A 12,344-nucleotide genomic window follows, 5' to 3' on the forward strand; every position below is an offset into this window, starting at 1 on the left:
GATAATATTAAAAAATGAATACAATACGCGCGTTTTTTTTTTTTGTACGTGTTGATTAACAAAAGTAACGTCGAGCGATGTAAATTAGATATTACGATAGGTCGCACGTGCTCGTCGAATGGAAAATTACCCGCATGATGTTTTGTATCTTTACGATTCCCGGGTAAATTCTAGTCAATCCAAATAATAAGTTTGTTGACGTTTTTCACGATGTAATTTCTGAATTCTGGTGAAGTTACGACGTAAAAACACTTTTCCTAAATTTCCGGAGTGGACTGGAATTAATAAAACTGATTTTAACAAAATAAGGAATTCTGTAAATGAAACACTGAAAAAGTATTTAAAGGAAGACTATGTTGATACAGGAAAACGACAACGATACCCGAGACATTATGATCGAGACTTAGTGCATCCTGGAGAGAAGGAAGGAGGAATGAAAATGTTTTAAATCTACAATACATCGCTGTTTTAGCAAAACATTGAATTAGTATTGATACGTTAAAGTACATGAAAAATAAAAAATTATACTGAATGTACCTGTTTTTCTTCAATTTTTCAGTTTGCAATTATAACGACAAGTATGAAATTAAACAAAAGCTTATCATATTTAACTGCACTTACCTTGTCAGACAATATTTGTCACATGTCGCATATGTGTGCTTACAAATATACTGATTAATTGATATAATCGATAGGTGTGATAATCCAATCAAACTCTTATCAGGACTAATTGTTACGCTGCATATATTCAAAGGATCTTAATTGTGCTTTGGAAATAAGCGCAGTAAACGTTTTTATATTTATATATTAAATATAATAGAATTCTTTTGAAAACTGACTTTTTTGTAATTTATTTTCTTCTTAAATTATCAAATTAATCATGAAGAAATAATTCAATTAGTTCCATTAATAAACATACGGGCGGTTCTTTCCGATCAGCGCGGTTTATGCACTGACATGTGTTTTGTGTATAATTCATTTAAAAATTGAATATTGATATTTTTTCTTAATTAATTTCCTTTTTTATTTGTTAAACGAAATGCGAAATATGAAGAAATAATTAAATAATTTCCAATTATAAACATGTGACATGCCCTTTCCGATCATGTTAAAAATAAAATATTAAAACATTGTTATGTCCTTTCCGATCAGCGCGGTTTATGCCACTCGTATTTTGTCTATAATTCATTTAAAAATCAAAAATTGCTATTTTATCATTCATAGTTTATTTTCTTTTTTATTTGTTAAATGAAATATGAAGAAACAATTAAATAAGTTTCAATAATAAACATGTGACAGGCCGTTTCCGATCATGTTAAGCCCTTTCCGATCCCCGCGGTTTATGTCGGGACCCGTATTTTGTTTATGATTCATTTAAAATCGAATATTGATATTTTTTGTCTTAAATTATTTTCTTATTATTTGAAGAAACAATTAAATAAATTTTAATAATCAACATTGCGGTATCTAGTCATAGCGACGTAAGCGTAAAACATTTCCGTAATATCGTAAAGTTATAATCTCGTATACAGAATTAACTTTTAATAAACTTCTCTCAAATATCCATTCCTATTTAATCTGATTGAACATGGTTCTACAACTTACAAAAAATGATAAAAAGTGTTTATTTAAGAGAATACTATTTATTTTTTAAAAAAGGACGAGTGTATTTATGTTATGGAAACTTCCCGTGCGCTCGCCAAATCCAAATCTCGTATAAAATCGTTTTGCGTTAAAGTATTTTATTTTCCTGTTTTCCTTTTGTAAACTTATTATTTGTATTATACCCCTTTACTCCATATACATTTAGCCTAATTAGGCTTATCATATCCATACAGCTTTACTGATAATCAGTACACTATCTCCATACAGGATATTGGGGGAAAAATGCAGAATTTATACCTGTGTTATTCAATTCAATATTACTATATTTAATATTGTTTTAAACACTTAGTAACCAACATAAAGTTTTTTCACAATTAAATTTCCTTTCTAATGGTACATTTTACATAAAAGTGTGATAAATATTTCTTGACATACAAAGCTTTAAACCCATTAGTTTACTTTTCTATAATAATTTTAGCTACTTTTCTATTGATGGTACTTATTTATTTCTGCATTTTTCCCCTGGTATATTAGTTACACAATGTTTTTATAAGAATAATTGATCAAAAGCAATTTTATCAGCTTATAAAAACACTTATCAGTAAAATTTCTTAATTGGATTAACATCAAAGTTGCCTACAATTATCCATAGCACACGCCAATTATCCAAAGATCACCCCAATCAACCATACCCCACACTGATAGGTAATATACAGACATATGTCATAAAATTCCTTAGTGCAGCAGGTAATTAGCTGTTAATTTGTCTTCAGGGTAAATCAGACCAATATGTATTTGCAACAGTTACTTTTTTAATCCATCATAAAGTGTATATTTTTTATATAAATCCATTGAAAAAAAAAAAGTTCCGCTTTCTAAATCACCTGGGAAATGCAGAAACCTAAAAAAAATTTACAGTACTATTTTTAGCTTGCACAAATTCACAATTTGTACAAATAAGTACTACACAAATTCATAATTTGTAAAGATAAACTTGGGGGTATAATTAGCCTTGATCAGGCTAATTTTAGCTCAAGATGAAACTTTCCTCACAGTAATTTTCCATAAATACACTACCTCATTTCAGGTTTAAATTACCATTAAAAATCAAATATAAACCATATATTTTTTTGACAGGTATCATTTGTACATGGTTTAAACTTTACAAAAATGCTTTTGTGGGATTCCTTGATGTTGTACTTTATTCATAATTTGCTTTTAAACTTGAAGGCGTCAAAAAGAGTATCTATCAGGGAATGGATAGAGGTGGTAAAAAGGGTATCTATCAGGGAATGGATAGAGGTGGTAAAAAGCGTATCTATGGAGTAAAGGGATACACGAATGATTTCTGCAAGAAACCCTACAAAAATACCATTTATTAATAAAATACTGGTGTATTTCGGTTATGGAAATTTCCCGCGCGGTCGCCGAACTTCATTCTCGTATAAAATCATTTTGCGTAAACGTATTTTATTTTCCTTTCGTATGTTAATTATTTATGATATATATGATTGAATTATATCAAAAATCCTTCAAAAATACCTTTAACTTAAAAAATACAGGTGTATTCCGGTTATGGAAAGTGTATTCCGGTGTATTCCGGTTTTTAGGTGGATTCCGGTTTAATGTGTGACCGCCAGGATGCACTAAGTCTCGATCATAATGTCTCGGGTATCGTAGTCGTTTTCCTGTATCAACATAGTCTTCCTTTAAATACTTTTACAGAATTCCTTATTTTGTTAAAATCAGTTTTATTAATTCCAGTCCACTCCGGAAATTTAGGAAAAGTGTTTTTACATCGTAACTTCACCAAAATTCAGAAATTACATCGTGAAAAACGTCAACAAACTTATTATTTGGATTGACTGGAATTTACCCGGGAATCGTAAAGATACAAAACATTATGCCGGTAATTTTCCATTCGACGAGCACGTGCGACCTATCGTAATATCTAATTTACATCGTTCGACGTTACTTTTGTTAATCAACACGTACAAAAAAAAAACGCGCGTATTGTATTCATTTTTTAAGATTATCGCTTCTAGCTTTCAACACCGCTTAAGAAGTAATACAGTTTGAATTCTATAACGATTTTAATAAGATATCGACAGTAATGTAGGGAAAATTCTATAAAAACGGTCGAATTTTCACATAATTATTTGTAAAACTTCAACAAGCGCGATCTTAATTACTTATTTCTTTCTAAAAGTAAATAAATGATACATACTATGGCCATAAAATTCAGACTTTTGACCAGAAAGTACAAAGAACAGAATAAAAAAATCTTAAATAATGAAAAAGCGGCAGCAATTTAAATAAATGGAGTAAAACGATTTTTGGCAACAGATTTCTGTTAGTGTACGTGACCTCGTGAACGTAAATAGAAATGGGGTTTTAAATAAAGCAATACGATGTCATTGCGGATTTAAATGCATCTTTGTACATGTATATTTTTGTAAATTAATTATTTATTTTAGATACGATTGATTTCTTTCATAAACCCTAAAAATTTTAGGGCATGGAAATTCATTTACAAATACGCAAATTTCCAGTGCCTTCGCCGATTTTCAATCATGTACAAAACGTAATGCGCAAAAGTATTTTCATTTCATTTTGAAAATTAATTATTTATGATATATATTTTTGAATTCAGTCATAAACCAATTCAAAAATAGCATTTGTTGAAGAAATACGGGTGTATTTCGGTTATGGTAATTTCCCGCGCGGTCGCCGAATTTCAACCTCTTATAAAATCGTTTTGCGTGAACGTATTGTATTTTCCTTTGATATGTTGATTATTTATGATATATATGATTGAATTATATCAAAAAACCTTCAAAAATACCTTTAATTAAGAAAATACAGGTGTATTCCGGTTATAGAAAGTGTATTCCGGTGTATTCCGGTTTTTAGGTGGATTCCGGTTTAATGTGTGACCCCTCGAAAGTGGTCATTTTGGTAATTAGCTACAAAAAAAACAAAAAAACTTAATAAGCCTGGTAATCAGCTGCTGGTATTAATTAACATGCATTAACAATAGTTTATATCATTTATCATGTTTATAAGCCTATCAGTTTCAAAGTCCTTGTATGTATCTAGAAAAAAAGGTGCTAAATTGTTATGTACTACAGTCTACTGGATACATGTACTTCAATCATGTACTGGTATTTTAAAGCTGATTAGCTATCCCCCTAAACCACAAGCTGATGAAAAATATAAATGTTTTCCGGACACATTCAACATTTGTCATCCTTTTTTGGTGGGGATTCAATGCCACACTGGCACAACTAACAAGTCACTAATGCACAGGTCTAGGAAAGTGGTATATTTACTAGATAATCTGTAAATTTACAGATTTTTTATGGAAAATAAACAGAATTTCATCAGTTTTTATACACACAATGTGTAAATTTATTGACTGAAAAATCTGTAACTTTATACAGGGTTCCCCCCTCAAAATGATATGTCTTTTTCCCCCTATTTCAAAAAAATTCCCCCCTCAAGTCCAAGAACATCAGTGCTAAGCACTTTGCAGTTGATTTGTTGGCCTTAAAATTTTATTGTTTCCAAAAATTCAGTGGCTCAGAGAAAAAATACAAAGTGTGATGTCTGAATAAGGTTGTTTATATTTGGCAGAATTCATACAGCAGAGTTTAATAATTAACAGAATTCAGGTTTGGGTCAGTAAAGTTGAAAAGAATGTTTATGTAAGGATAACACGAAATGAACATGTGCTAACGCTATTCAAGCATAAAACGCGTAAAAACTGATAAATGAATACAATGTCACTCAATGTCATTAAATTTCCACAAAATGCGCGGGAATGTCTGAGTTGTATTTTTACGCTGACGTCATTTCGTTTTGAATTATCCGTTTTGGGGCCGAATGATGTTTATACTTTCCCACGGAACGCACATATATATATAAAAAGGTGTTATAACAGCACGCGAGTGCGTGAATCTCTCTGTTAACACACGTTTTCTCTCCTGTTAAAACACCCCCCGAAAAGTGACAAGAACAGCAATGCTAGAATGTACGTTTAAACCATAAAATGATTCAGTTTTATTTTGTTTTACAATTCCATTGTTTAAATAATTAAAGTATATTGCCCAATTTATTTTCACCATAGAAACGCTAGGTTTTTACTAGTTTTGACGTAAAGAGAGGGATTCTGTGCTATCACAAAAATATCTCAGAATCAGTTCTGACATCATTTTATTTGGACCGGCAAGACATATAACAATACAAAAAAACAGTGAAATTGTATGTCAAATACCATTAAACCTACCCTCAAATCCGAGATAATGGTAAGGAACAGCCCACCATAAACACCAATATCCTTGTCTATACCACCTTCCATTTCTAAATCTGGTCAATGATTAATCCAACTTAATATTTTCCTTATACACAAATTCAAAAGGTAATCAACATAAACGGTTTACACAATCACTCAAACTTGATTGTTTTTCACACCTTTACCCCACCCACTGATTTAATCCTTTGCAAACGGGAATCAAGAATACAACGCGTTCTTTTCACACATATCCAAGCACGTTTATAAACCATATTTGATGCAACATAAGATACACAATTATTTCAGGCCCATTTACTCCATGTGAACCGATCTTTTAGCGAAAAAGTGAAATTAAGCTATTGTTGTCAAAATCCTACGTCGGTCTTCCATGCATAGTTCCGCTTAATTGGTTTATGTCACATGACGTAAAAGCTTCCATACGATTGGCTACCTCTTCATGACGTCAGCGCACTAAAAAGTATCAATTAACAATGTTCGGGTAGGAATGTACAAAATTTATATTAGGGCAAAAAAAGACAAAAATGCTCCTTTACTTGATTCACTTGTTGCATATCATGTTTTATATGTATGCTTGTGAGTCTATAACGGTGCCCTACTATTTTCTTATGCGTTGCTTGTTCGTTTTCCTATGTTACTCAGTTGATCGTTGTTGTATGTATCTTTGGTACATGAGTGTCTGCGCTATTTTGGTTTACATTGTAGTGCGGCTGTTTTCGAAGAACATGTCATTCCCTTGTACATTCGTCTTTGTTCAACTTTCCCCTTCGGGTAGACTAGCTACTAATCTGGTAATAAGTTTTTTTTATATACTAATGTATTTCCTTGTCATATATCTTTCATTTATAGATAGCTCCCTGATTATAGATTGCTCCCTGTTGAATATCTGGCTGTATTATCAGTCCTTACATTCGGCAGCAAGAAAAGGTACCATGTTATAACTATGAAGGGAAGTAATTAAACATAAAATATGAGAAGAGACTATGACTGGCAAATGTAAGGACTGAGACCAGTCTACCCTTCGGGTTCCTCCCCACCCCTACGACCCCATTTCGCCCTTTACCATTTCATTCCCCTCTATCAATATTTAGCATAAATTAATATGTACTTGTTGGATGTTTGAAGCAACCCGTCTGCAATATTTTTCCATTACAGCTTCTTTTTGTTGTGGGCCTACTATGTAAATGCGTGGCTCTGGGGCTGTGTTTTTGGTACTCTGTGCTTCCGAGAAATCTACCCTTACCTATTATCTTTTTTTATTCACTTTAAGCAAGGATCTGTCGATCAATAGCTTTTCATAGCTAATGTTCAGTTGATGTGCAGGTTTTACAGTGGTTTTTTTCCCGATTTTTCAAAACAACCTGTGGCTTTCTGTGGGGGAAAGTAACTTAGCGCTATGGATGCCAAAAAGGGGAAATCCAAATAGAATAACACCTGGACCTTGAATTAAGACCCTTTTTTACTGTATTATATAGGTCTACTTTTTTGGAATAAATCCAGACATCGACCTGTATTTGAGAACGGGTCTCAAAATTCAAATTTCGCTAGGCCTACGATTGATAAGTTTGACTGGAAACGGTCATATACGCAGCGCAGCGTACACAAATAAAAACGAATATAACAAAAACAAAAGGGAAAATCCAAGTCTGAAATATCATGATAACAGCAACAGTCCCAATTTGCAAGAGCCGATGCAAATTTAAACCTAATGAGAAGTAATCACAGTCAGCGTGACAATTCTGGAGTTGAAAAATATATATATGAACTCCAACTTTCGTAAAATTATTTACTATATATATATATATATTATAAAATGTTTCTTTTAGATTCTAAGTGAAAGTTATGACTTTCTTCACGGTCAAATAGCAAATAAGAACTTACAGGTTATACCAGATTTCTATCTTTATTTGAATATCGAATCTACCCGGCTATGAGGTCGTCATAACTGTCGTCACCTTAAATGTTTCACTTTCAGTTTGTTTGTATTTAGACATAATTATTGCTGCCATCGGGAATTTCTATGGTCGACTCTTTCAAAAGCGTGGAAGGGTATTCCAAAATGATTCCAATAGCTTCTCTGGTCTTTTAGTGCAGCCGGTGTAAAACACCCATACAATGAATTCTTACGCCGATGTTAAAAGTTTGTCATCGCCTCATCAATATAACTGTTGCAATTTGTTTGTAAGTTTATTTACAATCACCACAGGCGAGTCTAACTGTTAATTGGCAATTTTTGCGGGAGTATATTGCAAGATACAGAAAATCGGGTAAAAAAGATACATTAGATTATTATCATTGCTCCAGAGAAGACGCTCCAAATTTCCAGGAGCGTTCTTGGTTCCATGGCGTACCACTATTGCTGCTTCTTCTCTATACTGTTGCAGTTATCTGCCAATTTATGTTTTTGTTCTGCATCTCTCCGGGTATCTTGTGCAGATGCACATTGACCAGAAAGTTCTACCACCAATGAATGAAGACGGAAGAAGAAAATGTGACCTGCTAATAAAGTCAAATACTTCAATGAAGCTAAAACACTTCAGGCATACAGACACATGCCATTTCATTTAGCCAATATATTACAAGTTACCAGAAATGCATGGCAACCAAAAGGGAAAAAAATTCTAGTCCAAACACAAAGATCCTAAGGCTTTGATATTTGGTATATAGAATCATCTAGTTGTCCTGTACCAAGCTTATTCAAATTATCCCCCTAGAGCCAAATATGGCCCCGCGCTGGCGGTCACATGGTTTGTAAAGACTTATATAGGGAAAAAATTTGAAATTCTTCTTGTTCAAAACCGCAGAGCCTATGGCGTTGATATCTGTATAGCATCATCTAGTGGTCCTCTACCAAGATTGTTCAAACTATCCTCTTAGGATCAAATTTGGCCCTGCCCTGGGGTCAAATGATTTAAACAGACTTATATAAGGAAAACTTTGAAAATCTTCCTGTAAAAAAAACAAAACAAACATGGACTTGGGCTTTAACCTTTCGTATGTTACATCGTGTAGTAGTCCTTTCCCAAGATTGTTCAAATTATCCCCCTGGGATTAAAACTGGTACCGCCCAGGGGGCACATGGTTTAAATAGACTTGAATAGGGAAAAACTTTCTATCCTTAAAGCATAATGCCCAGAGCTTAGATATTTAGTATGTGACATGCTCTAGTGGCTCTCTACGAAGATTGTTCAATTAATGACCTTACAATCTTCGTAAGATATTGGGTCATGTTAATTTCCAACTGTATATGGTAAAATTATAAAACGTTTTATTAAAAGAAGTTACGACCCAACTGTTTTGAGGCATACCGTATGTTCAGTGTTCAACCCGTTTACAGTTGGACACTACGCTTCCCTCTTTGATTGTGTCTGATGGAAGAGGGGGAGGACTCTATGATAAGCAGTTTTTAAATCCCACCAGGACTGAACTGTTTTGATACCTGTCTTCCGGCCTGTTTCGTCGGGCCCTTAAGGGTGTTTCTCTTCTTGCTCTGTCTTCTGCAAAGGCATTGAGTATATACGTTTTTGGTTCTTAAGGTTTGCTTTTTATATATTTATGCAGGAGCATTTTTGTGTTTTACATGCCATGCCTTTTTCTTTCCATTACGGGTGTTAGAGATTCACCTGGTGGGGATTACTTTTATATACACTCTCCCGTGTCTTTGGAACATGGTGGGGTAAGAGTAAGGTTGGGTGCGCACCATAAACCGGTTTAAGCTCCCCAGTGGTGTTTTTGCCACTGACCGTTCCAAGGCGGTGCCCCACTGTGTTCCTTTATTTGTTCGTTTTGTCCTCGTGTGTGTGTGTGTGTGTGTGTGCGTGTGTGCGTGCGTGTGCGTATGCACGTCTGCGTGCTGTGGTTTTCGTTTTGGGGAGGCTGCGTTTTTGGAACATGGCATTCCCTGTTTGATATTTTCTTTGTTTTTGTTTTTTTTGTGGGTGGGGGGGGGGTGGTCAATATATGCATTGGCACGCCAAGGAAATTTTTAAAGTCTTCTTGTCCAGAACCATAAAGCTCAGACCTTAGATATTTGGTATTTGGTATTGTCTATTGGTCAATTTTCGAGATTTTTTTAAAATCATGACCCTGAGGTCAAAATTAACTGGGCCCGGGGCCAGCAGTTTTTACATTAGCTTATATAGTGAAAAATCTTTTCTGAAACCAAAAGGCCAAGAGCTCAGACATTTTGTAGGCGGCATGCTCAAGTGGTTCTCTTTCAAGATTGTTAAAATCACGACCCTGTGGTCAATATAGGCCACGCTCCGGTGGTCCCTTGTTTTACATAGACTTATTTATTGTTGAAGCAGTGTCAAAGAAATTTGGACCACAAGTATAATGATCAAATAAAATTTCAATACTCATCTTGAGTATTCTTAATTATGACATACTGACCTACTTTTTCGTTTTTGGAGTTACAGCATAGAAATTTTGACCACAAGTATTATTTTTGAAACAGATTTCAATACTCATCGTGAATATTCTTAAGCATGACCTACTGATCTACTTTCTTGTTTTCAAGGGTACAGCATAGAAATTAAATTCAGATTAGCAATATAGGGCCATCATGGCCCTCTCGTTAGAAATAATCTTTTATTTCTTCAGATTTTGAGTTTTGATGCAGTTAACTACATATATATTTATAATAAGTACTGCTTGCTTTGAATTAGAATTTTAGTCACAGGGCCTACATTTTTGTACTGTTATCTCGGCAAAACCCCTTGCTTCTTTCTTTTAAATTTAACCGAGTTAATCACTAACGTTTGATCTTAGTTCACTGAGTCCAATGTTCTTATAGCTACAGGGCATTCTATTTGGTACCCCGCTTCCTTATTCACCTAAACTATTGCTTTCAGCATAATAGAACATTTATCTTAAAACATATCTTTTTAATAAGTAAATATAAAGCACTATGTATTTTCGTTATATTGTCAATTTGCGGCGAGCCAGGTTATCAGGAATGTCTCTGGATGCTTTCAATCTGGAAAAGAAATGGAGACACGCGTCAAGCATCTGAATATTTGGACTAGAAAACAAATTTGTGACAAAGATAAAGGACTCAGTGCTGTTGTATGTTCTTGTCTGTTGAGATCATGGAGTAAATTCAACTTTTATTACAATAGAATTCCGTTTAAGCCAGTGCTAGTCGGAATGAGGCGTATTGCACATTTAATTACCTCTCACGAACAAACTCAAACCGAGTTTGCTATTATTTTGCTTGGTTGCGTCCAATGCTTCCAAAGGATCTATTGATTTTATCATCTAATATGTATTTACTATCAAAATGCGATAATAATGACAAAAAATATGTAAAAAGATCCTTTGGAAGTAAAGATTGCAACCAAGAAGAATAATAGCAGAATCGGTTTGATTGAGTCCGTTCATGAGAGGTAATGAAATGTGCAACACCTCTCACGCCCTTAGCACCGGCTTAAGCGGAACTCTATTACACATATTGTTGAATGGACTCCATGATCCCAAAGGACTAGAAAATATAACAACACTGAATCCATGTACGGGGAGACTTTTTACAGCTTTACAGATTGCTGTTGTGGTAGTTAATAATCTGTAAAAGACTATAATTAAAAAGAAATAAACAGCAGCAAAAATCAACGACTAGTACTATCCTTGATTATTATCCGCGATTTACACGTGTAACAGCAACGGCAGATATGTTTGAAATGAGCATTCACGATCAAATGGTCAAAATTATATTTTTTATTCCTTAAAATTTATCCTCGTGAGTGACAGTCTTTACGTATGTGTTTGTTTTACATTTCCTAGACGAAATTCACTGCATAATGTCCACATAAGGCACATTAACTAGGTTTCCTAAAATTAAATTTTTACCTCATTAATGGAGAAATCAGGCGCTATGATTATCAGACGTGATTTACATACCAAAAAATAACAAAACCGAAGGAGCTGGCAAAGTGTACGTTTAATTTGTATTTCGAAAAATTATGGCCAATGAAGATGTTTTATCGGGGTCTAAAAATCTCTATTTACCGAATGCTGATTGGATTTTCTCTTTAAACCAGAAAAATATCTGACATGTGTCAAACAGTTTAGTAATGATTGTCGAATTATGAAAATTATACATGTAAAACGAAACGTCAGATATTTTATTTTGTGATATTTGATTTACGATTAGATCTACGTGTAGTTCAGAATTGTAGCAAAATTATTTTAAGTAAACTTATTTTTTATTTTAGTCATCTTACATCGATTGGAAAGAAAGATCTGAAAATTAATAATTACAGATTTTCATCAGTCAACACATGTGTCTTCTTCTTGTAGAGTTTATTCTCTACATTATTTACCACTCTTCAATGACAGACTATCTTTATTAATTGAGCAGCAAGAATACTACATTTATTGTAGGAAATTTCAGTAGAGCTTCTTGCTACAAGCATTGGTAAAATTATAC

At 33.6% G+C, this 12,344-nt stretch overlaps 1 protein-coding gene across 6 annotated transcripts in view; it reads right to left on the reverse strand.

The window, feature by feature from the left end:
• LOC123549745 (protein MTSS 2-like) overlaps window positions 1-6,301 on the reverse strand; it is an 88,922-nt gene extending 82,621 nt beyond the window's left edge. For all 6 annotated transcript variants that reach the window (XM_053544966.1, XM_045338068.2, XM_053544965.1 and 3 more), the window contains exon 1: window positions 5,894-6,301. In XM_053544966.1, coding sequence (XP_053400941.1) covers window positions 5,894-5,965 — 72 coding nt within the window. In that variant the 5' untranslated portion in view covers window positions 5,966-6,301. The remainder of the gene's footprint in view (window positions 1-5,893) is intronic.
• Window positions 6,302-12,344: the final 6,043 nt, after the last annotated feature.

This window comes from Mercenaria mercenaria, chromosome 6 (assembly GCF_021730395.1).
Source record: "Mercenaria mercenaria strain notata chromosome 6, MADL_Memer_1, whole genome shotgun sequence".
In the NCBI taxonomy this organism is placed as follows: Eukaryota; Metazoa; Mollusca; class Bivalvia; order Venerida; family Veneridae; genus Mercenaria; species Mercenaria mercenaria.